The sequence below is a fragment of the Solanum dulcamara genome, chromosome 2 (genome assembly GCF_947179165.1).
Source record: "Solanum dulcamara chromosome 2, daSolDulc1.2, whole genome shotgun sequence".
Taxonomy (NCBI): domain Eukaryota; kingdom Viridiplantae; phylum Streptophyta; class Magnoliopsida; order Solanales; family Solanaceae; genus Solanum; species Solanum dulcamara.
In genome coordinates, this window is record NC_077238.1 from 78,689,981 (window position 1) to 78,713,715 (window position 23,735).

Consider the following 23,735-nt stretch of genomic DNA (forward strand, 5'->3'; position numbering starts at 1 on the left):
TAATTAATTCCACCATAATTATTACATAGTTTAATAATTAAACTTAGCTTGTGTCCTAAGATCCTACTTAAAGAGTTCAGTTTATTAATGCAGAATGATCTTCTGAACCGTCTTTTTTGATTGGTCGGTGTGTTCTATTACTTTAATATAATCCAAACAATATATGAACAATTGGATATAAATTAACAAAATACAGTATACAATAGAATTTACTAATAATATTATACATACTACTATGTATTATTTAATGGTTTGACTCTTTATATAGTTCCATTTGACAGAGGTGCATGCAGAATTTAAATAATTTTTTGAGTTTAAAATTTGAAAATTTGAGCATTGAATTCATTATAGCTTTAAGGTTATGAGTTTATGATTACTATTTGTTGCAATTTTTGTGTAAATTTATGTTCTACGTCGAAAGTACTAGATTCAATCTCATTCACATTCGCCTTTACATTTTGAAAATTTCACAAATAACTACTATAAGTATTTTAATTATGTTCCTTAGTTACAATTTGTCTAATTACGCTCTATAGGTATAGTTTCATTTTCTATGAGTATTTCCGTTTATATAATTTGCTGCCAATATACAAATTCTGTATTTATACATTTAGGAATTTTTAAGAACTTATACAAATCAAATGTATCAATATGATAATTATATACAAGTTAGGGTAAGCATATACAAATTCTAAATTTATACAATTAGGAAAATTCTGAATTTATATAATTAGTAACCGAATTACACTTATTCTGGATGTGGGCCTCATAATTATGATTGCAAGTTAGTGGTAAATGATAATTTAATTAAACTGTAATTATATTATCTAATTAACTAATATATATTTGTTTATTCGTGTAATTTTTCCTCTATTATATTATATGCTGTCTTCTCATTAATTAATACTAGTAACAAATTAAGGTGCCAAAGTTATTGGATCATGATGTTTTTCTAGCTTCCACGTGAATTACAGTTAACGAGTAATTGTGAAGAATTTTCAGGTAATCGAATAATACTACTAACTCGTACGTAAAATGGTTAATCTATTAATCTTTAATGTACATTTTATCAGCTGAAGTGTGTGCATTTCATCTTTGTGAATTTCACTTATAAATTATAATTATGTATGAGGATCCATTCGAAGGCCTATCGGAACAAACTTTCTATTTTTACAAAATAAAAATAAGAGTTATAATGAATACGTTATTTCTTTTAAACTCTATATGTGAGATTACAGTGAATAATTCATTGTTTTTGTACGTATGAGGACTCTTTTCACCTTCTCAACAAAAAAAAAAGGGTCAAAAGAAATGATTTAAAATTTAATATATCAGAGTTATATATTACAGTAATAATGCTATTTATTATTTGGCATTATTCTATTATTTCGTTTTGTGGGATTTCATAGTTTAGATGGTCATTGATTATGGCTAAATTAGAAATTTTGGAAGATTTCATAGTTTTAAAAGCATCTTATTATATATAAATTACCTTAATACACAATTTATTTTATCATATTCTCTAAAATTCCTTATCATTTGAAAAAATTATAAAAATCTCTATTCTCGGATACATCACTTTAGACGATGTATCGGTCAGATACATCACTTTACGCGATGTATTGGTCATATATACCACTTTATGTGATGTATCAGAACGTCGGATACATCACTTTAAATGATGTATCGATCAGGTACATCACTTTCACGATATATTAGTCGGATACATCACTTTACATGATGTATAATGACATTTTGAGATGTATCCGAATTCCACTAAATTTAAAAATTTTTTATAATTTAGAAGAAAATAGTAATAAGCTCTTAACAGGGAAATTCCGTCGAATTTTTAAATACATTATGGCTTCTATAAGGAGTATTTGAGATTATAAATCTAATGATAGCAATTGGTAGAATTGTGTTAATTCTCTAGTTTCACTTGAAAGCTAATTTTTTTTAATTTTCATTCTGTTTTACGATTTCAAAAGAGAGTGTGTTCACGTTCTTTGCAATATCAATATCTAAAAAGATCAAGAGTATCATAAATTTAGTACATAAATGATGTATAATATATAGGGAGACAAATAAGACAAATCCCTGACCTCATAACCTGTTTGGGGGCTGTCATTCATCTTACGTCTTATAACAGCAAATATTTTAAACAATACTATTGTTATGTATTATTGTAGGTTTAGTCATTAATAGGAGTATTAACTAATTAATATGGTTTGACTTTATAGTTCCTTTCGTCTATTTTTATTTGTTTAGTATTGACTTGGTATATTTTTTAAAAAATAATAAACACTAAATAAAAGAGCTATTTAGTGACAATAGATTTCTCTTAACAACAAGATTTATTGCCGCAAAAATATTTGGCGGAAATAGAGTTGGTGTTATTATATCCAGAGACTCTAAAGCCATTAACGATATTTATATAGATTATTGGTCATAAATATTCATATTTATTATTGCTGCTAAATATAATACAAGGACAATTTTACCATATAAATTTTGAATAAAATAAATTTAATGCTTTGAAATATGATTATAGTTAATAATAAGGATATATTAGAAACTAAATAATAAATTATTTCTTGATTTTCTAAAATAAACAAGTAAAAATAGAAGGAAGGAATAGCAATGAGTAATTGTAATTTCACCAACATGTACGTCCCCTGCTGATATGCAAGTAGGAATGCTCTAAATTGCGTTGTTAAGTCAAAATTGAATAAATAAATTGCGACAAAAGAAATATTAATGAACGTCATCTTTTATGGTGTACGTGATCTGTCATTCTCCTTATGCTTTACAAAAAAACAATTTGTAATCTCTCCTCAATCGTACAATTAGTAACACTAGTAATCAAAATACTTCTGTTAATTAAATAATCAATTAATAAATTCCACTAATAATTTAAAATAGTTATAATAATTGAACTTAGCTTGTGTTCTAAATGATCAAGTTCAGTTTATTAATCCCAGAATGATCCTCAAAAGCGTCATTTCTGATTGGTCGGCTGGATTCTATTTAATTTAATACAATTATGAACAATAAGAAATAAACTTAATACAGTATACAGTAGTAATTATAGTATTTACTAGTAATATTATACGTACTACTATGTATTATTTAATGATTTGACCTATGATTCCACTTAATATATGCTGCCTTCTCACTAATTAATTAACAAATAGTAACAAATTCAGGTGGAAAAATTCTTGAACCTTAATGTTTTTCAAGCTTTCACGTGAATGACAGATTGACAGTTAACGAGTAATTGCGAAGAATTTCATTTTTTTTAGTATATAGTATATATAATATAATAGTCACTCTATTGTTATGTGAAAAATTGTATAATCTTTCGGGGTTGTCTGGTAGCTGGTTAAAGTTATGCATGTATGAATAATATAGTGATTAGTAATGAGTAAATTTATGTATTATTTATGTAGATATTAATTATGCAAGAATTAGTTATTCATGTCTTAATTAATCCACCTTCTATCTGGCATAAAGTAACATATAATCCCTATTAGCTTATATATGTATTTATTATGTGTGAATTTTTAAATGCAAATCAAATACAATATTAATTTCATACATAAATAATTTATCTCTTTATTAGCTATCAAACATAGTATTACTTATGCAAACTATAATATCCGTCTAACTCACATCTAAACTGTGTACATTTCACCTTTGTGAATTTCCTTAATCATGTATGAGAGGCACCTTTTCATCTTACTCCAAAACTAAAAAAGAATTTCGGTAGAAACAAATGACACTATTATAAAATCAAAATTGAAGGATTGCGTCGATTTTTAAAAATAAAAAACAAAAAAATTAAATAATTCTTGAGTATTCTTGTGCAGAAAAAAATCGACGAGTTGAATTGATTTTTCCTCAATTTTTTGAGTCGATCTTATAGATCGTTTTTTACATAAGTATGATTTAGGATTTAATACTGTAGGAATTACACAAATCTCATGAGTTAATTACATTATATCCCTACTCTTTTTTTAAATTACAAAAATCTTTTAAATTTGGTGAAATTCGATACATCACATATATTCTGATATAACACGTAAAGTGATGTATCCTACATCCCGATACATCACGTAAAGTGATGTATCCGATTGATACATCGTGTACGGTGATGTATAAAAAAATAAAAGAGAGTAAGAATTTTTATAATTTTTTTAAATGATAGAAAATTTTGAAGAATATAATAAAATAAATTGTGTATTTAAAAAATTTGTTCTTTAATATATCGGAGTTATATGTTACGGTAATAATAATATTAGGCGCATTATTGCTACTATTTCATTTCGTGGCATTTGATTTAGCTTAAATTAGAAAATTTGGAAGTTTTCATAAGTTTTAAAGTCATACCATTCCCTTTGGATATTTACATAAATCCATATAACTAATTAATGATAACAATGGGTAGAATCGTGTTAATTCTTTAGTTTCATTAATTGGGCAGCTTAATTTTTCTATTTTCATTCTCTGGGAGTCTCTTTGATATTAGGGAAAAAGATCAAAAATGTCCTTAAACTGTTTGAAATGAACAAAAATGTTCTCTGTTTATATTTTGGTTCAAAAATGTCCTTGTTGCCAATAATTTGATCCAAAAATGTCCTTATTGTTATTTAATGAGTTAAAAATGCCCCTATTATTACAAAATGGGTCAAAAATGACCTTTTCCGAATAACTTTTTTTAAAAAAATAAAATAATCTTGTTCCTTATAAAAATATTACTTTTAAGGAACTTCATTCTTGTTTTCTTTCTATTTAAACCACTTTAAGTAATAAAAATGTAGGAAATTATTTTATTCTTCGTAATCTCATTTTATCAATTAAAAAAGAATAATTTCATGTACTCTTAGTTTTAACGGATAATATATGTCATATATATATAAGATCATAATAAATTCATCATTAATTTTTTTTCAAATAAAGATAAAAAAAATTATAATAAAATAAGAAATATTTTTATTTTTTTAATTTTTTGTTGTAGAATAAACATTTGCTAAGAAAAGAAATATTATTGGGAAAAATTAAAAATATGTGTTAAAAAAGAAAATAAATAATATATTTATTTGAAAAAGGATATTTTTGACCCATTAAATAATAATAAGGGTATTTCTGGACTAAAATATTAACGACAAGACCATTTTTGAATCAAATTATAAATAAATAATTTATTTGTTCATTTCAAATAATTTAAGGATAGCTTTATGGTAGATCCTGCGAAGATTGAGGCTATTTGTGACTGGACCAGATACACCACTGTGATAATCTCATAGCTTCAGCCGATTGGCAGAATATTATTGCTAAAAACTGTTTGACACTGCTTATTTATTTTTTTGTCATATCAATATTTAGTGGTGGTTGGGGGGCGGGGGCGGGGGCGGGGGGCGTTATGGTTGAAGCCAGCTATCAAATTGCCAAATTCAAGGAATGATTAACGTAAAGTTCAGCTATTTTTTAATCAAAAGACTGGTATTTAAACTATTGCCTAACACTCTTTAATTAAATAATTAATTAATTCAATTTTTCATTTTAAAAATATTTTAAAAGACTTTGATCATTGATTGTGTTCTAGATTATCCACTAAAAGACGACTTAATGTTTAATTAATGATATTATATTAATCATGAAATAGGTACACCTAGTACTTTTATGTATTAATTAATCGTTTGATTCTGTAGTTAAGCGTACTTGGACAATATAAGAGCAATCGAGAAATATTATTTTACTCACTACATTCATTTTTATTTATTTATATTTAATTTGACACGCTTTAATTACAACAATATTCAATAGCCAGTAACATACTGCATGAACTCAGCGTCGGACTCCAGGGCGTCCATTGTTTTCGGTGACAAAATCACCTCCAAATCCACGCTTCCTCCTCCTTCTCTCCCAGGAAACGCTGATATCTTTCCGTCAAATTTATTCGCCCTCCCGCTTCTAACAGCAACGGGTCTGCCCCACCCGAAATCATTCTCATACATTGGAAATCTCGGCGAACTCCCCATTGTTAGCATAGCTCCGTCGAAATTTCCCAGGGGAAAACACCGTGGATCCTTTTCCCAATCCTCTACGAACTTCCTCACCATAACATCATCGTGTGCTTTCACGTTTTTATTCAATTGCTCCGCGCACCAGTGTAGATCGTGAGATAATACGTCCCCTGCTGATACATAAGTGGGAATGCTCTGAATTGCATTGCCGAAGTATAACGGATTTAGAATCGGCTGGAGACGGTGACGGCAATTTACAGCCATTCTGAATGTCGTCATTTTCGAAGCTGGAAATTTCCTAGCACGTGTCACAGCACGCCAGAGCAATGCGCAAAGCGATTGAAATGATGAAATCTCAGCCATTGGAATTATCGCCTCCGTTTCTGTTTTGATTTTCAGGGGATCGTTTCTCTGTTTTGCCATCAATTCAACAATGTTAATTTCTCCGTCGAAATTCAATTTCTGATTGTTCGTCTTCGCTTTGAGTCTTTGAATTGATTCCCTGCTGAAACTAAAAATCCTCTCCTTCAAAGGGGCATCACTGGAGAACGTAACTTTCGGTCCATCGGTCGGGATTTTCAGCACAGAATTTGAAATCAAAACTGAATCACGGGTAAAATCGGGCTGCCTTGTAATCCTTTTCACACCTCTACTCAACTCAGCAAATGTATTGAAGAAATTCCAAAACGACGTCCCGTCCGTGACGGAATGATTGACGGCGCATCCAATGAATACGCCGTCAGCTAATTCCGTCACTTGAACAGCGAGTAGAGGGCTAAAGTGCCCTCTATAGCTAACCGTGTGGTCTAAAGGGAAAAACTCCTTAACATGGTGAGGAACATCAATAGAGCCTATGACATCGCGAATGAAAATGTGAGTAGCTGAAGCATGCACAAAATCAACACCATCATCATTGCAAGAAATGTAGACGTAGCCATCTGAGTCAGTCACGAATCGCCCCGCGAGAGGAGGGAAGTGAGTGAGGGTATGAGAAAGACTGAGCTTTAGAAGGGAAATGAGTCTGGCGATTGGAAAAGGTGGACGAGTAAATAAGCAGCCTTTTTGAATGTAGTGAACAGAGAGCATAGGAAGATCGGAAACGGAGAGTTTTAGATCAGAAAGAAACGATTTTTCGGATGGGAAAATGGTGCATTTGGAGACCAAAGCTACAGATGCAGAAGTCATTGTTAGTTAATTTGCAGCTGAGGATGAAGTGAAGAGTAGAAAGAGGAGGGCTATATATAGGGAAATTGATTCATGCATTTGTTGACCCAAGTGTTCATTTTCATTTTTTATATTTTAATTTGGGGGACTGCACTTAAATAATATACTGTAGGAGTAACAGTAAAAGGTGAGTTTCGTCGTAACTGATAAAATTATTATCATGTAATCAGTAGATCATAATTCAAGTTATAGAAATAACCTTTTGTAAAAATACAAGAAAAGACGTATAGTTGTCTATCTCTTTTTCAGACTTCACACAACGAAAGCTTAATATACTAAACAATTTTTTTTTTCCATTTCATATAAGAGTAATAACAAATGAGTTCTCAGTCTATCTATCTTTAATTTAGTGAATATATGGAATTTGATTCATGCATTTGTAGAGATGGCTGTTGCTGTCTTTTCGATTTGGCAACTGCTACTTCAAAGCTATGACTGGTTGGCACGAGCCCAACTAACGATAAACGATAATAAGTATTTCTTCCTTATTTTTACGTGTCCATATTAGATTTGATGAAAAATTATTTTATTTAAGATGGACGGAGGTGTATATGTGTTTATATTTGGACAAATATAAACTTCGGCTAATTATTACAACAACATATTGAGTGAAATCCCACAAAGTGATATTTGGGGAAGATAAAGTGTATGCAGATCTTATTATTACCTCGTAGATGTAGAGAGACTGTTTCGGAAAGACTCTTGGCTAACAATGGAAGAAAGCGTAGTGTAAAGTCTAGAAGAGAAAAACAATAACAATCTCAAAATAATGTGATAATCAAAATACAACATATGGCAAGAACTACGAGGAACAACTACTCCTACGACAGGCAGTAGACCTACGTAGGGCTAGACAACACTCTACCCCTACTAACCGTCTACCCTAATAATACATCCTCCACTACTTCCTATCTAAAGTCATGTCTTCGGTAATATGAAATTGCGTCATGTCCTGTCTAATCACCTCTCCTCAATACTTTTTCGGTCTACCCTTACCCCTCCACGTATACCCTATCACCAGCCTCTCTCACCTCCTCACTGGAGCTTCGAAGCCCCTCCTCGACACATAGTTATAATAATTGAACTACTTATTATTAATTAATTAATTCCACTACTAAATTAAAATAGTTATAATAATTGAACTTAGCTTGTGTTCTACGTGATCCCAGTTGAGAGTTTAAGTTTATTAATGCCCAGAATGATCCTCAAAACTGTCATTCTTGTTTGGTCGGCGTATTCTATTTAAATTAAACCAACTAGGAATATTTGGTTATGTAAACCATAAAACATTACTACAGCTGCATCTACAAGTAATATTATACTTACTATTCCCTTCATTTCATATTAATTGATCATTTTCCTTTTTACATGCATTAAAAAAATCATACATAAAAAGATAATTTTACTAATTCACCCCTTAAAAAGCTTTTTGGAAATTTTACAAACAAATGTGAACACTTTTAAAAAGAAGTAATTGCAAAGGTAATATAAAAAAATAATTAATACTTTCTTGATTTAATAAGGTGGACAACTAATAATATGTAGTGGCGAGGGCAGAAACTTTATTAAGGGGGTTCAAAATTTGAAGAAGTAAATACATGAAATTGCCGAATGGAGTTTGACATCTACTATATATACATAAAAATTATTTTAAACATATATAAATACTATTTCCTCCGTTACAAAAAGAATGACCTAGTTTGACTTGATATGAAATTTAAAAAAATAAAGAAGATTTTTCATTGTTTTGGTTCTAAATTAAAGTTATGTCAATGTACCAAAATGTACTTTAATCTTGTTTCTTTAAATATCCCACGTGGAAAGCTGAAACTAAATTGTTACCAAAACAGGAAATGAGTCATTCTTTTTGAAACAAACTAAAAAGAAAAGTGGGTCATTCCTTTTGAAACAGAGAGAGTATTATTTTCCATCGAAGGGGGTTTGAATAAACCCCTGATCATTAGGTGGCTCCCTTGCTAATATGGGATAACTATTTTTAGTAAGATGAACAACTAATATGGGACAGGGGGAGAAATATGTATTATTTAATGGTTTGAAGCGGATTCAAGATTTTCACTCATGAGGATTCCGAAGATAAAAATGTAAAACGCGCAAATAAGTACATAAAAAATAATACAGTCAGTGGGAATTGAATCTTGGACGTTGGGATGCATTTTGATTGCCCTGGAAGCTACTGTGGAGCAACATACTTATTACAATTAGAATGTGAAAAATGTAGTCTTTAATGTACACTGAATCAACTGAGCTGTCCGCATTTCACCTTGTTAATTTCCTTAATAAATAATCATGTATAAGGGACCCCCTTTCATCCTTCGAAAATAAAAAAGAATTTCTGTAGAAACAAATGCTTTATTCATTGAAATCAATAGTCATTTCACAAGTGGAGGTGTACGCATATTCTTAACTTTTAGATACAATGGATGTTTCCGATGGACCCTCAGTACAGAGAAAGTTTCAATTGCATGAACTCCAATCTTATCTATGTCACAAGTTTGATGATCGCTAACATATTCGTTTTCGATGGACCCTCAGCACAGAGAAAGTAATCAAAACAGGATTAAAGGAAGATAACAATGGCAAAATACCATGATCTAGCGATTACAATCAATATGAGCAAAACCCCTTCAACAATTTTGCTTCTTTCTTGGCTCCCACACACCAAGAAGGTACTAAAAGCTACTCTTCATCTGACATAATAAGGTGATAATAGACAGAAAACTGAAGTTCAAAGATTAATAGAACCATAGCATAATTTAGGCGTGCAAGTTGGAAACTGAACCAAATTCAAGAAAGTTTTATGTATTAAGTTTACTATTTCCTGTTTGGAAAAGAAATTTCGAACAGGAGCTGTCAAAAGTACTGGGCATTTTCAATTAGCAACTATTAAGCTTAATGCCATGAAAGACAAGTACAAAAAGATGGAAACTTGTTGTATCCTTACGCCTATCACCTCTAAACTATCGAGTACACTGAGTCTCTCTCGCATTACATATTGTCCATCTAGTCCAACCCTTACCCCACCACGTCCAAAAGGAGAATATGTAAAACTACTTAGCCAATCATATAGTTCTTGAAACCCATGAGGCCTTATCTATCAAGAGGATTGATTGGTTGAAAGTCAGACCCTTCAGTCACCCGGTCAAAAATCTGCCTTGCATTACAAGAGAATGAAATCATCATCAATCACAGGATCTGAGCAGCGGTATTCAACTTTTCTGCAAAGCTGAGTTGAGTTCTCGTGAGGCTTGCCAAATACAGCAAAACCAATTGGTCCTACAAATAAAGATAAATGCAGGGTAAGATAACCCAGATTGAATATCAAGGCTACATAAATATCATGATAACCATGCCATGGGTAAGATAAAATATCATATGCATTATGGAAATCAACAGAAAAACTCACGAGAAAGAGACAATGGAAGGGGCCACCCTATAGGAAATCACAACCAAACAGGATTCTAAGCAAACATTTGAACCACAGTGACTTAACCAGTAGTAAAGAGTCACCTACCTACTTTCTTGGTCGGGAAAAGGGGCAGGGAAGCAACGGCAGAAACATAGTAAGGGGCAAAAACACTACCTGAAGACCATCATTCACAAGCTTATCAAAGGCTTGGGGTGAGAGTTTAGGAATTGTAGCCACGGTATCAGCTATGAATCTTCCTGTTTTGTTATCCTGGGGTAGACGTCCTTCCTACAAATGAAACCCAATATGAAGACTTGGAGATGAAAAACCATAGAAACTTGCTAAATTCAAGTATGGAAAAGTCACTGTTACCACGACATCATCAACATATTTGTGGACATCATCAATAAGAGCAAGTAATCGTTCCATTGATGCTTCCATTCCTTCAAGATCATTGGGAAGTTTGTTCACAGTTGTTGTCTTGAGCATATCAACTGCATTAAGGGGCACAAGTAAGTCCCAGTAAGGATTTCCATTGAGAACAGGAAATAAAAGCTATTGCTTCAATTAATCTATATATACACACTACTTCTCGACTTAAACACATTAACAATATGGCTAATTTTTGCACAATATACTTTTTGCACAATATACTTTAGATGAATAACTATTTGTTTGAACAAAAAATACCCTGATCAACCCTCATTGTCATAAGAAAATCCCACCAACAGTTCTCAATTTCATATCACCCAACCCTTCCTTCCATCCAATCTGACCAATGCACATGGGGCCTACTCTATTTGGAAAGGAAGGGAAGTAGAGACATACATCCAACCCTTTCAGCTTCAACCATACGTAGGTCCAATGGAATTTCCTGGAATTGAGCAGCAAGTGGCTGATCTCCGAGAGACAAATGCACAGAGACAAAGCCTTTTATTGAAGCTTCCCCATTTTGAAATCCAGCATCAACAGTCAAATGTATAGGATTTGAAGTTTCTCTAGAATAAAACTCTTGGATCAAAGCACTGCCACCAGAGACTCCAAAACCAGTAGAAAACCTGGAAAGTTTAAGCATGAGATATCCACAAATTCATCAGATCAAGTATTCCAAGTATTTGATATGTTGACTACCACACAGAATAGGAGGTGCATAAGTCCACCAACCAAAACTTAGGGTGGATGTAGTGGGATAGTCAAAGAAAACAGAACCTGGAAAAGTTGCCTAATGTTTTATAATATATAAAAGAAGGCAGAAAGTATTGTATCTTGACAAATGCAGTCATTAATTCATGTTTTGTACATGCAAAATATAGTGGCTAGTACCACTCCACTCAGTCTCACTTGTCTAACCAAATACTATTTCCTTCACTCCAGATTATCACCAAATATTCAAGTAGCATGAACATAAAAGATGAAACAAACAAACAACAACAACAATTGTGCCTTAATTCCAAGCAAGTTGGGCATAAACATAAAAGCATAAAATAAATGAGCATAAATATATCGAGAATTACCATCCAACAATCACTTCCTTCGGATTCACCTTCTGATGAGACGATAACATGTTATGATGGTAATCAATATCCAGTGCAACCTTTAAAAGAAGGCATGCCCAAAAGTTCAGAAAAAGTAATAAAATAAAAGCACATTACAACAAGCTCTATATCACAAATGGAGGTATCTTTTTAGAATCATGGAGTTAAGAATACCATCACGAGAAAAGAAACAACAATTTGGCAAAACAGAATGTATTGAAGACATTTTTGTAAGATGTATTAGCTCTAGGTGTATATAGAACATCTAAAAAAATTCTACATAAATGTGTGTTCCTGTGTAGTTCTTGCAGATTCTTTCATTGGCATGTCATTCATTCTTGACACCATCTTGCAATATAAAACAACCACTCTCCATAAAAAATATAAGGTTAAATGCAGGCATTTCCCTCTCTCCCTCTTTCATGCCAATTTACCTCCACTTTCCACTTTCCACTTCTACAATTAAATGCTAAATACTATTTGTTACTCCCTCCCGTCCAAAATAATTGATGTTTTAGCTCTAAAGTGGATCCGTAATAATTGATGTTCACAAAACCAAGAAGGTATTTAATTCTTTTTCTCAATTTTTCCCTTGACACGTTCCTAATCACCATGATATTTATGTCAACTAAGCAAATAAAATCATAATTAAGGGTATTTTAGTCAAGCCACTCTTAATTTTTAGAAGTGAATTCCTTAATTCATGTGACCAAGTTTCAGACCTATTCCAAAACCTTGCTAACAGTTTTGTCCAAACAAATCTTGGTGTATTAGTTTTATACTGCTTGCATTAACTTCAACTATTTTTCATTGTCTCTTTCTTTGTATTTTCATCTCTAAACTATCTATGTGAAATTTCTTCTTTTAGAAATGTAATGAGGAAGGACCTTAGTTGCAATCAATTAAAGTAACAACTGTAAAAGCAAAGAAAGAAAACTGCAACTGATAAAATATTAGAATTAGGTTTAAATTTAGTTTTTTTGGATAACCACTCCATGAGTTTATTTGTCACTCCAGTGAAAGGCACTGGATCAATGGATTCACTATCTGACCACTTCTTAGATGTGATTAAGACAGATCAAGGCCAAGATATAACTTTTATATTGTACGAAATTGTTAACAGTGGTGATATTTTACAAGTTAGCTCAAGCCAAAAACAAGCAATAGGGATTCAGATAACAGAATACACGTTGCTGCAAAGCATCCTTCATCTTCTCTTGAAGATCTGACCCCCTCCAAGAGTACCAAATATGTCCTTCCTTTGCAATGGCAACAAACATGAAATTATCTAGTTTCTAACTAATGCACCTTAAGTTTTCTTCTTTTACTGCACCTCAGAAAAACACGGTGTAAAATGGCCGTGCTATCAACCCTTCTCCATTTAAATGAATACACCTTAAGTTTCTTGTCATACTGATTGGCTCAACACACCTGAACTATGAACCTCTGAAGCAAAAAATAAAATTCAAAGTCACACGCACTAAGTTAACAAGATCTAAATATCACACAGGGTTGGCAAAATGCAACTACATTTCTAATATATATATTCTTTTCTCTTAGTATTTTCACACAGCATATGCATGGTTTAGACACTTTACTATGCACAAACACAATGTGCACCCTAATCAACGATATTTTTACAATAAAGTAATATAAGCAACATATAGCGTTCTCTAATTTCGAAAAAATCACTGAAAATTGCTTATTTGGTCCATGTCGTTACCAAAAATTACACAAAAATCATCCAAACAGAGAGAGAGAGAGAGTTACAATCGAAATACAGCTCTTTTCCGATTTATTCCAGCAAATTCAATCTAAAAAGGACAAAAATTAAGAGAATCTGCAGTAATGAGAGGCAAACCTGATCTTGAGACTCGCTGTGTGGAACGGCATAAGAATTCCGAATGTCAACAGTACCATCAGGCAATACAGATCCTAGAAGAGTGCCTATGATACGCTCAGCTTGGTCAGGCCGCCTCACAAAGCAATCGCAGATGTTGAAAATGACCAAAGGGTGAACTTTTGCCGATAAGCTCGCTGATGATGGCGAAAATTGCAACACTGTTTGATCGATGGACGCCATTGTTGTTATCCACTGTTCTTCGTACTGTGAGCGAGAAATACACGAAGAACTGTAAGATGGAGAGTACTGAGATGAGTGAAATTGCTAGGGTTTTGCGGATTGGAAAAAACGGGTGAAGCTTTATTTGGGCCGGGTCTTTTTTTTTTCATGATTACATAAATCTCATAGTGTTAAAAGTTAATTATATTATATTCTTTTTAAAAAAAAATTACAATTTTTTTTTAAATTTAGTAGAATTTCGATACATTCCAAAACGTTCTGATATATCGCTTCTTGTTTTTGGATATATTACTCAACATTTTGATACATCACGTACCTCTCAAAAGTGATGTATTCAATCGATATATCGCGTAAAATGATGTATGTGACGTCACGATACATCACGTAAAGTGGTGTATCTGACGGATACATCGCATAAAGTGGTGTATTCGAGAATAAGAGAGATTAGTGTTTTTTTGTAATTTTTCAAGTAGTAGGAAATTTTAGAGAATATGGTAAAATAAGTTGTGTATTTAGGTCATTTTTTATTTTTTTTGGATTTCTCATTCGGTGTTAGATATCCACATTAGAGCCCGACTATTCAGATTCGCACCGCATAGAGCCCCTTCGGAGGCAAATGCTCTTTACCAAGAATTTTTCCATAGTAGAATCGAAGATCAAGAAGCATCATCATCAATTGCACCATATCCTTTGGTGATTCTCTAGATAAAGTTGACAATTGTATGGTTGAATTTGACAATTCCTAACCTTCATGGCTTGCTTGGTCGCGAAATAAGTTATTTCAAAATTATTCTGAGATTAATTATTTTGAGATTATTATTTAACCCTTTATGTGGGATAAAAATATCATTAAAATCTCGTGATAAGTTATTTTGCGATTTTTTTTTTTGAATCTCAGAATAACCCGCAGCCATGACAACCTCTGCCACACCCTTTGCCCTTCGGGTGAACACTTTATGGTGAGCGCTTTGTGCGCACTAGTTAAAAATATCATTGTATAATAGCCTGCCAACCACAATGGGATGTAAACCGCACCAGACAAGTCCTATGCAATAGGCTCTACTCAGAAGGTATTGAGGGGGGATCGATCCCGAGTCATCCGTGTGGATAACCACCTTCCAAACCAACTAAGTCATCATGAGATAAAATTGACTTGAAATTAATCAGAATTAGTTATTCCACAATTTTATCTCAACCAAACATAAGAAAAACTCATCCTAAAATTTTAAAGAAATTAACACAGTATATAAACGTATTTGCTGCAGAAATTTTTTTTATTCCAAAAAAATTATGAAGAGAATACCTAGTTTTATTTCTAACTAAGTACATTGATGACTCCTTTGGTTCAACCAAAAAAGAAAAAGTTATTTGATAGTTATGTACATATCATATATATTCTGATGTCTAACAATAAATAAGGAGATGTATGCATTTATAATTGACTCCATGAATTTCTGAATATCTCGAAATTTGGCTATTATGGAAAGTTAGTGATTCGAGTCAATTGTTTTTGAATTTTTGGGGTATCTTATTTTATTTTTTAAAAATTCGTAAAAATCGTGGTAGATATGAATACTTTCTCTTTGATAAATGTTTTGACTTTTTTTTTAACCCCTCCGGTCTATTTTTACTTGACTTGAAACGTTTTTAAAAAATAATAAAATAATAAAAAAATATATTATGTCATTCTTATTAATCATATGCTATCTAATTATTAGAAAATAAATAGTATTTAATAATACAAATAAAATAAGTATAAAATAATAATTTTTTAATTAAATATATAATAATAAATATTTATTTTTAATATAATAGGCAAATATAAGCGAACGTAGAAAATATGTTGTTGGTGTTATTTGTTATAGCTAGTTGGGGGATTTTAATTAAAAAAGACTTTTGAGTTATCTATTTGAGGATATAGGACACAAATTTTAAAAATTGGGTAAAAGGGACTCTAGTATAATTAGGTATTAATGAGTTATGCTAATTTTAAAAAAAATATTTTTATACACCCCAAAGTTTTTTTATTTACAAATAGGTCCAACATATAAGAGGGTTGTAAAAAACACCTAAACAACTTAAGGTTGTTTAAATATCTTCTGGTTGTTTGAACTAAACAACTTATGGTTGTTTAAACAACTTCTGGTTGTTTGAACTAAATAACTTAGGGTTGTTTAAATATTTTCTGATTGTTTGAACTAAACAACTTTTGGTTGTTTAAATAATTTTTGGTTGTTTAAACAACTTCTGTTGTTTGAACTAAACAATTTAGGGTTGTTTAAATATCTTCTGGTTGTTTGAACTAAACAACTTTTGGTTGTTTAAATATCTTCTTGGTTGCTTGAACAACTCATATTTATATAAACATTTACAACATATACTCTCTTCTCTTTTCATCAATTTTTTTATATAATTTTCACAGTCAAATCGGAGTGAAGAAAAAAATGAGAATGACAACATCCGAAGAAGAAGAAGATGAAAACACAAAAAGTTTAAAAAGAAAGGAAAAAACGGAGAAGAAAAAAAGTAAAGAAGTTAAGGAAGAAGAAGATGAAAGAAAAAGAAACTAGAGCGTTAAAATGAAGAAAAGAGAAGAGAAGAGGGGAGGGAAATGAAGAACAAAAGAGAGAAGAGAAGAGGAAAATAGAGAACATAAGTTTAAAAAAATGGAGTAAATGAATGAAAAATAGGGTTTTATTAAAAGTTTTTGATCTTTTAATTTTTACCCTAAACTTTTAAATATTCTAATTCAACCCCATCTCTTCATAATTAACATCTAATTAAAAATTTATAATAAAAAAAATAAAAATAAAATACAAATCCCCTATCCTTCATTTAACTCTCAAAGGTCCCTTTTACCTTATTTTCCCTAGTTGTTAGTTAGTGGGGGGGATTTTAATTAAAAGAGACTTTTGAGTTATCTATTTGAGTAGATAGGACACAAGTTTTAAAAATTGGGTAAAAGGGACTCTAATATAATTAGGTATTAATGGTTATGCTAATTTTTAAAAAAATATTTTTATACACCCTAAAGTTTTGTTATTTACAAATAGGTCCAACATATAAGAGGGTTGTAAAAAACACCTAAACAACTTAGGGTTGTTTAAATATCTTCTGGTTGTTTGAACTAAACAACTTATGGTTGTTTAAACAACTTCTGGTTGTTTGAACTAAACAACTTAGGGTTGTTTAAATATCTTCTGAATGTTTGAACTAAACAACTTTTGGTTGTTTAAATAATTTTTGGTTGTTTAAACAACTTCTGTTGTTTGAACTAAACAATTTAAGGTTGTTTAAATATATTCTGGTTGTTTGAACTAAACAACTTTTGGTTGTTTAAATATCTTCTTGGTTGCTTGAACAACTCATGTTTATATAAACATTTACAACATATCCTCTCTTCTGTTCTTTCTCTTTTCATCAATTTTTTTATATAATTTTCACAGTCAAATCGGAGTGAAGAAAAAAATGAGAATGACAACATCCGCCGAAGAAGATGAAAACACAAAAAGTTTAAAAAGAAAGTGAAAAACGGAGAAGAAAAAAAGTAAAGAAATTAAGGAAGAAGATGATGAAAGAAAAAGAAACAAGAGCGTAGAAGAGAAGAGAGGAGGGAAATGAAGAACAGAAGTTTTAAAAAATGGAGTAAAGAAAAGAGAAGAGAAGAGGGAAATAGAGAACATAAATTTAAAAAAGTGGAGTAAATGAATGAAAATTAGGGGAAAGAAAAGAGAAGAGATGAGAGGAGAACAAAGAAATTCGAATGAAGGAGAACGAATTAGAAAAAAGAAAAGAGAAGAGAAGAGAAGAAGAGGAGGAAACAGAACAGATCAATGAAGAAAATGAATAGATTTAGGGTTTTTATTATAAGTTTTGATATTTTAATTTTTTACCCTAAATTTATAAATATTTCAAATCAACCCCAATTCTTAATAATTAATCCCTAATTAAATATTTATAACCAAAAAAAAAGAAAAAAAAAATACAAATCCCTTATTTTTTATTCAACTCTCAAACATCCCTTTTACCTAATTTTCCCTAGTTAGTAGTGTGCATTTAAACCATAAAAATAGTTGCTTTTGAGTAGTAGTTCCTCCGTTCTATATTAACTGAATTTTTAACGTAATTCATATATAAGAAAAGTTTTTAAGAACAAAATTTGAATTATATTTTTCTTTATTACCCTTTTGTTTAATTAGTCTCATAAAGATGATTAAATGTAAAATTATAAATACAAATAATCTCTTATTGGTGTATAACTTTATAAGTAATGTAGTTTAACTTTTAGAAAATTACAAAATTTCATTAATGCAAAAAGCAAGCATAAAAAAAAATTAAATTATTTCTTAAGCTTTAAACAATTTAACTATTATAAATAATAAAAAAATTCTAAAAATTCAATTAATATGAAATAAAAAAATCAATATACTTTACCGGTGCAAACTTTAATGTTTCTCTATTGGGATATGATTTCCTCTTACGTGTATGTGATTTGGATCGGTACACGTTGCTGTCATTCTTATCGTTTTTTTTTTTCATTCGTACTTCACGAATTAAATTAATATTAATATATTTCGTCAAGTTTTCGAGAAGTTAAAAAATATTTATTTTAAAAAATTGAGTAATTTAACTAAGCTTTATTTCGAGAGAAAAAATATATATTGAGTAATACTTTAACTTTGAATTTATATATTTTGAGAGCTCAATTGGTTTTCGCTATATCAATTAATATTCATACTTGTAAAATAATCATTTAAATATTTTTAAAATTTATATATCACGTTAGTATTAGTCGAAATGAGTTGTGTTTCATAATCTTGAGATTCAAATAACAGCTCCACTATTTTTCTTCCTTTTTAGAGATCTGTCAAAAAAAAAAAAAAAGAAGTCCCCTTTCCCCACGGGTTTTCTGTTTGTTTTTTTCTTCAAAATTGTTTTTGTCCTTTGACCACTTCTTCTGCCTATTTTCTTATACTTCCTCTCCTTACATTTTGCCTATTTACTCTAATTACTGACCAAAAAATAAGTACTTTACTAATTATGAAGCTCCAAAATTTTGTGCTCCTTCAAGCTGCTGCTCCTTCAACCCCTTCTTTTCTCTATTCACCTCCAAAATCAACAAGATGGGGTGATAAAAATCCAAACTTTATTTGTAAAGTTGTTCTTTTTAGCCCTGTAAAATCAAGAAAGTCACTTGGGTCACAATACTTTGAGAAAAATGTCTCTAAAGATCATAGTAGCATACAAAGATGTAGTTATAGTTCATGTGCAAATTTTGGTGAAGAACAATTTGATGGAAAAGGGATTGAAAGGGGGGAAAATGAAGGGTTTTGTGCAATTTTTAGGAGTAAAGATTCATTTTTTCCATCAAAATTTGAGTCTCTTGAGCCAAGAATGCTTGGTATTAAGCCAGAACCTCCATATTGGCCAGAAAGGGAGGCAATTTTATGGGCAAATATTGAACAAAAAGCCAAAAGTTTTGGACTTCCTTTATCACTTCGAATGATAAAAAAGAAACATCAGTGGGAGTCTGGTAGATTTAATGACTTAAAGGTAACTAATTCTTGTACCTCAAAGGCTTTTTCCTCTTTGGTATTCATTATTGTGGAGTTGCAAACTTATGCATTGCATATGAGGGAATCAATGTGTAATGAAGATTTAGAGATGAGTATTGGTAAAGTGAAAGGAGACATGTATGCATCATATGTATGGCTTTTTCGACAAGTATTTTCGCGAACACCAATATTAATGATGTATGTAATGATCCTCTTGGCTAATTTTAGTGTTCAATCTGCATCAAACAATGTTGCTGTCGCGAAACCATTAGTGCAAATGGCTTGTGATGAACAACATCTACAAGTTAATTATCCTCATATTGTTCCTGAAGAAGTGTCAAATTTGGCTGATAAAGTATTGAGGAGTGATGAAGAGATAGAATTGTGGGATTCAATAGAAGATGAAGTTTTGAATATGAGGGGTCTAAGTGGTATTGGTTTTGATCATGAAGTCATGTTAAAGTTTGTATCACCATTGTCAGTTGAGATTGAGCCAGATAACAATGTTGACTATTTCAAGACTGATCTTGTTTATCAGATGGCTCTGTCTCATGAGCCTTATAACACACTTTTGCTATGCAATTATGCACAGTTTCTGAAAGTTATCGCTCGAGATTATAATAGGTAATTTCTTCAACTTCCCTTGTCTTACATAATTCATATATGAGCTTAGATAGGAGGTTGTGGATGATACGGATTATGATAGTAGGTTAGCAGGTATAGTGTGTTGTCTCGATATCCGTTCATATTATAGTCTTATTATTGCTCTTTTCCTTTGATTTCTGTTACTAGTTGCTGTTTTTAGTACTTTGATTATCGTATTATTTTGCTATAGTTATTGTTTAGAATACCTTGTTATGCTTTGACTTCCATTACTTTTTCTATTAGACTGCTTTGGACTGTTTTTCCTTGACCTGAGGATCTATCGGAAACAACCTCCCTACCTCAAGTACCTCTAAGGTAGGGTAAGGTTTGCGTATACTCTACTTTCACGTCCACCATGTGAGATTATACTGGGTATGTTGTTGTTGTTGTTGTTGTTGTGGTCACATAGAATAGCCAAACAATTACACTCTCTTACAGGGCTAGTATGCTGAGCAACTTAGAATTTTGTTGTGCCAGTGCACAAAGTAAGCACACAACGACTATGTATACCTTTGGTCGGTCTATCACTGCTCATGTTGCGCTAACTCCTTTTTTTATTGTGTTAAAGAAAATGGAATGGAATATTAGTTCCTCTGTGACCTAGTATTGTAGTTCCACTTTTTTCTCTAAATTTTCAAGAGTTGCTGTTTGATCTTTGCAATCTCTCAAGTTTCAAGAAGAGTATGCCAAAACTAGGTTACAGAGGAACCTAGTTTTGGCATACTCTTCTTGAAACTTGAGAGATTGCAAAGATCAAACAGCAACTCTTGAAAATTTAGAGAAAAAAGTGGAACTACAATACTAGGTCACAGAGGAACTAATATTCCATTCCATTTTCTTTAACACAATAAAAAAAGGAGTTAGCGCAACATGAGCAGTGATAGACCGACCAAAGGTATACATAGTCGTTGTGTGCTTACTTTGTGCACTGGCACAACAAAATTCTAAGTTGCTCAGCATACTAGCCCTGTAAGAGAGTGTAATTGTTTGGCTATTCTATGTGACCACAACAACAACAACAACAAAATTATTTGAAGCCCATTCTTTAGATTATACTTTGCTGATGCCAAGATTTTGAAGGAATATTTTGAAAAGATCAATTGAGCAACTTTTGGAAATTCTTTGTTGATCTTGGGAACAACACGAAATAGTGTTGAAATAATTAGTAACTCAGATTCATAGCTCAGAACTTGTACTGTTAGACATCAGGGCGGTGCTAGGGGGCTCAAGGGTCTTCATCTGGACGACTGGACCCCCTTCGCTGAAATATTATATTGTATAGAAAAGGTTAAAATTGTTTTTTTATGTTGAATCCCCTCGGTTCTTATTGTACGATAATAACTACCCAATGTAATCTCACAAGTGGGGTATAGGGAGGGTAGAGTGTACACAAATTTTACCCCTACCCAAGGTAGGTAGAGAGACTGTTTCCGATAAACCCTCGGCTCAAGGAATCTTTGCTTTTTCTTGTATCTACACTCTTATATTATGAATCCCTTTAGTGAAAATCTTCGTTTCACCATTGTTAGATATTACCTGAGCTGTGCTTTTTGAGACTAGAAGAGGGAAGACATGTCCCTCTTTTTGTTTGTAGTTTCAGACAACAAAATGAAATAAACACGAGTACAACAACAACATTATATGCAGACCTTACCACTACCTCGTGGAGGTAGAGAGCCTATTTCCGAAAGACACTCGGTTCAAGTGTAGCAAATCCAAATACAAAGAATAAGAAAACATAGCCACTAACAAGGGAAGCAGTGCAAATCCTACAAGAAAGGAACAAGAACAACAAAAAGTGAAATATATTAAAACACAATAAAAAAACAAATGGATAATTCTATACATAGAGTTTATATAGTCAACCCCAACTAGTTTGGGATAGAAGAGTACTTTGTTTGCTATGATTTCAAATGATGAGGTCATTTGTTGTAACAGGGCGGAGGAATGCTTCAAGCGGGCTGTCCAAGTGGAACCACCAGATGCAGAGGTCTTATGTCAGTACGCGAACTTCTTGTGGACGGTTAGGAAGGACTTATGGGGAGCAGAAGAAAGATACCAACAGGCATTGGCAGCTGAGCCTAGGAACTCTTATTATACATCTACATATGCCAATTTCTTGTGGAGCACGGGCGGCGAGGAAACTTGTTTCCTTCCAAGTAGTACTTCTTCTATCCATAACAAAAAGGGTGAAGAAGTCTAGTCATAAAAGAAAAAAGATAGTTCAAGAAATGCATCATTCAAGGAGAAAATGGTGAGATTCCCATATGCTTCTATGGTAATTCTGGTAAATATTAAATACAGAGTGGAGAAGAAGTTTCTCAAGACGTCGACATAGATAAATTTTGGTCCTGTAAATCATACATTTGATTAAATGCTAACGTGAATGATCGGTCTATTACTAACACGTTTTTCTATAGGGAAATGACTATATTATTTGTTCTTGATTTTTTGTCTAGATTGAATAGAGTGATTTGCCTGGGAGCTGTTCACCACCACCAACAATTACACCTCAATACCAAACAAGTTGGGGTCGGCTATATGAATTCTTACTGTTTCATTTAAGCTCAACTTGGCCGATAGATGTAAATCTACAAAACACAATTCAGGGAAGCAGTAGAAAGCAAAAGTTCAAGTCAAGAGGGAAAGATCATAGTTCTGTATCAATTTTGTGGTCTATAATAAGTATAGTGTGTTTTCAAATATTTGTAGAGTAGTGTATTTTCATCTTTTGACAGACTTGTTACTAGTATATTTTTGTATTTTTGAGTGAGTTTGGTAAAAAAAAAATAATCAATTGGGAATGTCTTGTCTTTTGAGGCTTAGGCCACCCTCCATTGTATATTAGGTGTCCATTTTTTCCTTTACACGCCCTTTAAATAATCATAAATAAGAAACATATACTAATTTGTCCTCTTAATTATTTTTAATACATTTTATTTATGTGTCTTATCCATCAATATCAAGATTAACAATGGAGGAACTTTACAATTTTTATATTTTTTAAATGAATTAATTTAAGGTACAAATGAAAAAAATATAATGAATTCTTTTTGATTTCGTAAATTGATAAGTAATTTAGGACAATATTTTTAGTAATTTAGACAAATAATATTGGAGAAAGGAGTACATTTATCTCATTACTCCTCCTCCTCCTCATTATATCGGTTAAAATGACTAAAGTGTTCTTTAAAGCTATTTACAAAAAATATAAATTCTAAAAAGAATTTTACCTAATAA

The 23,735-nt window shown here is 31.6% G+C and overlaps 3 protein-coding genes across 3 annotated transcripts; 1 reads left to right on the forward strand and 2 right to left on the reverse strand.

Moving 5' to 3' along the window:
• Nucleotides 1-5,706: 5,706 nt before the first annotated feature.
• Nucleotides 5,707-7,336, reverse strand: LOC129877818 (uncharacterized acetyltransferase At3g50280). The gene has a single exon (XM_055953359.1). It carries the CDS (start codon nt 7,209-7,211, stop codon nt 5,820-5,822), a length of 1,392 nt encoding a protein of 463 aa, XP_055809334.1. The 5' UTR covers nt 7,212-7,336; the 3' UTR covers nt 5,707-5,819.
• A 2,718-nt stretch (nt 7,337-10,054) lies between these two features.
• LOC129880887 (eukaryotic translation initiation factor 3 subunit F) lies at nt 10,055-14,400 on the reverse strand. Its single transcript, XM_055955125.1, has 6 exons — nt 14,074-14,400; nt 12,192-12,271; nt 11,506-11,735; nt 11,050-11,171; nt 10,852-10,965; nt 10,055-10,544 (listed from the first exon to the last, which is right to left on the reverse strand). The coding sequence occupies exons 1-6, from the start codon at nt 14,293-14,295 to the stop codon at nt 10,455-10,457; spliced, it is 858 nt and encodes a 285-aa protein (XP_055811100.1). The 5' UTR covers nt 14,296-14,400; the 3' UTR covers nt 10,055-10,454.
• A 4,794-nt stretch (nt 14,401-19,194) lies between these two features.
• On the forward strand, nt 19,195-23,396 carry LOC129880888 (uncharacterized). The gene is made up of 3 exons (XM_055955126.1): nt 19,195-20,474; nt 22,434-22,749; nt 22,955-23,396. The coding sequence occupies exons 1-2, from the start codon at nt 19,336-19,338 to the stop codon at nt 22,696-22,698; spliced, it is 1,404 nt and encodes a 467-aa protein (XP_055811101.1). The 5' UTR covers nt 19,195-19,335; the 3' UTR covers nt 22,699-22,749; nt 22,955-23,396.
• The last annotated feature ends 339 nt before the right edge of the window (nt 23,397-23,735 follow it).

What these genes read in the sequence shown, in the direction of transcription:
- LOC129880887 (XM_055955125.1), bottom strand. Translation starts at nt 14,295, where the DNA reads ATGGCGTCCATCGATCAAACAGTGTTGCAATTTTCGCCATCATCAGCG. An exon ending in AAGGAAGTGATTGTTGGATG is followed by an intron (nt 11,736 to 12,191) that starts GTAATTCTCGAT and finishes TAAACTTTCCAG; the next exon opens with GTTTTCTACTGGTTTTGGAG. An exon ending in TGAAGCTGAAAGGGTTGGAT is followed by an intron (nt 11,172 to 11,505) that starts GTATGTCTCTAC and finishes CCCTTAATGCAG; the next exon opens with TTGATATGCTCAAGACAACA.
- LOC129880888 (XM_055955126.1), top strand. Translation starts at nt 19,336, where the DNA reads ATGAAGCTCCAAAATTTTGTGCTCCTTCAAGCTGCTGCTCCTTCAACC. An exon ending in ATCGCTCGAGATTATAATAG is followed by an intron (nt 20,475 to 22,433) that starts GTAATTTCTTCA and finishes TTGTTGTAACAG; the next exon opens with GGCGGAGGAATGCTTCAAGC.
- LOC129877818 (XM_055953359.1), bottom strand. Translation starts at nt 7,211, where the DNA reads ATGACTTCTGCATCTGTAGCTTTGGTCTCCAAATGCACCATTTTCCCA.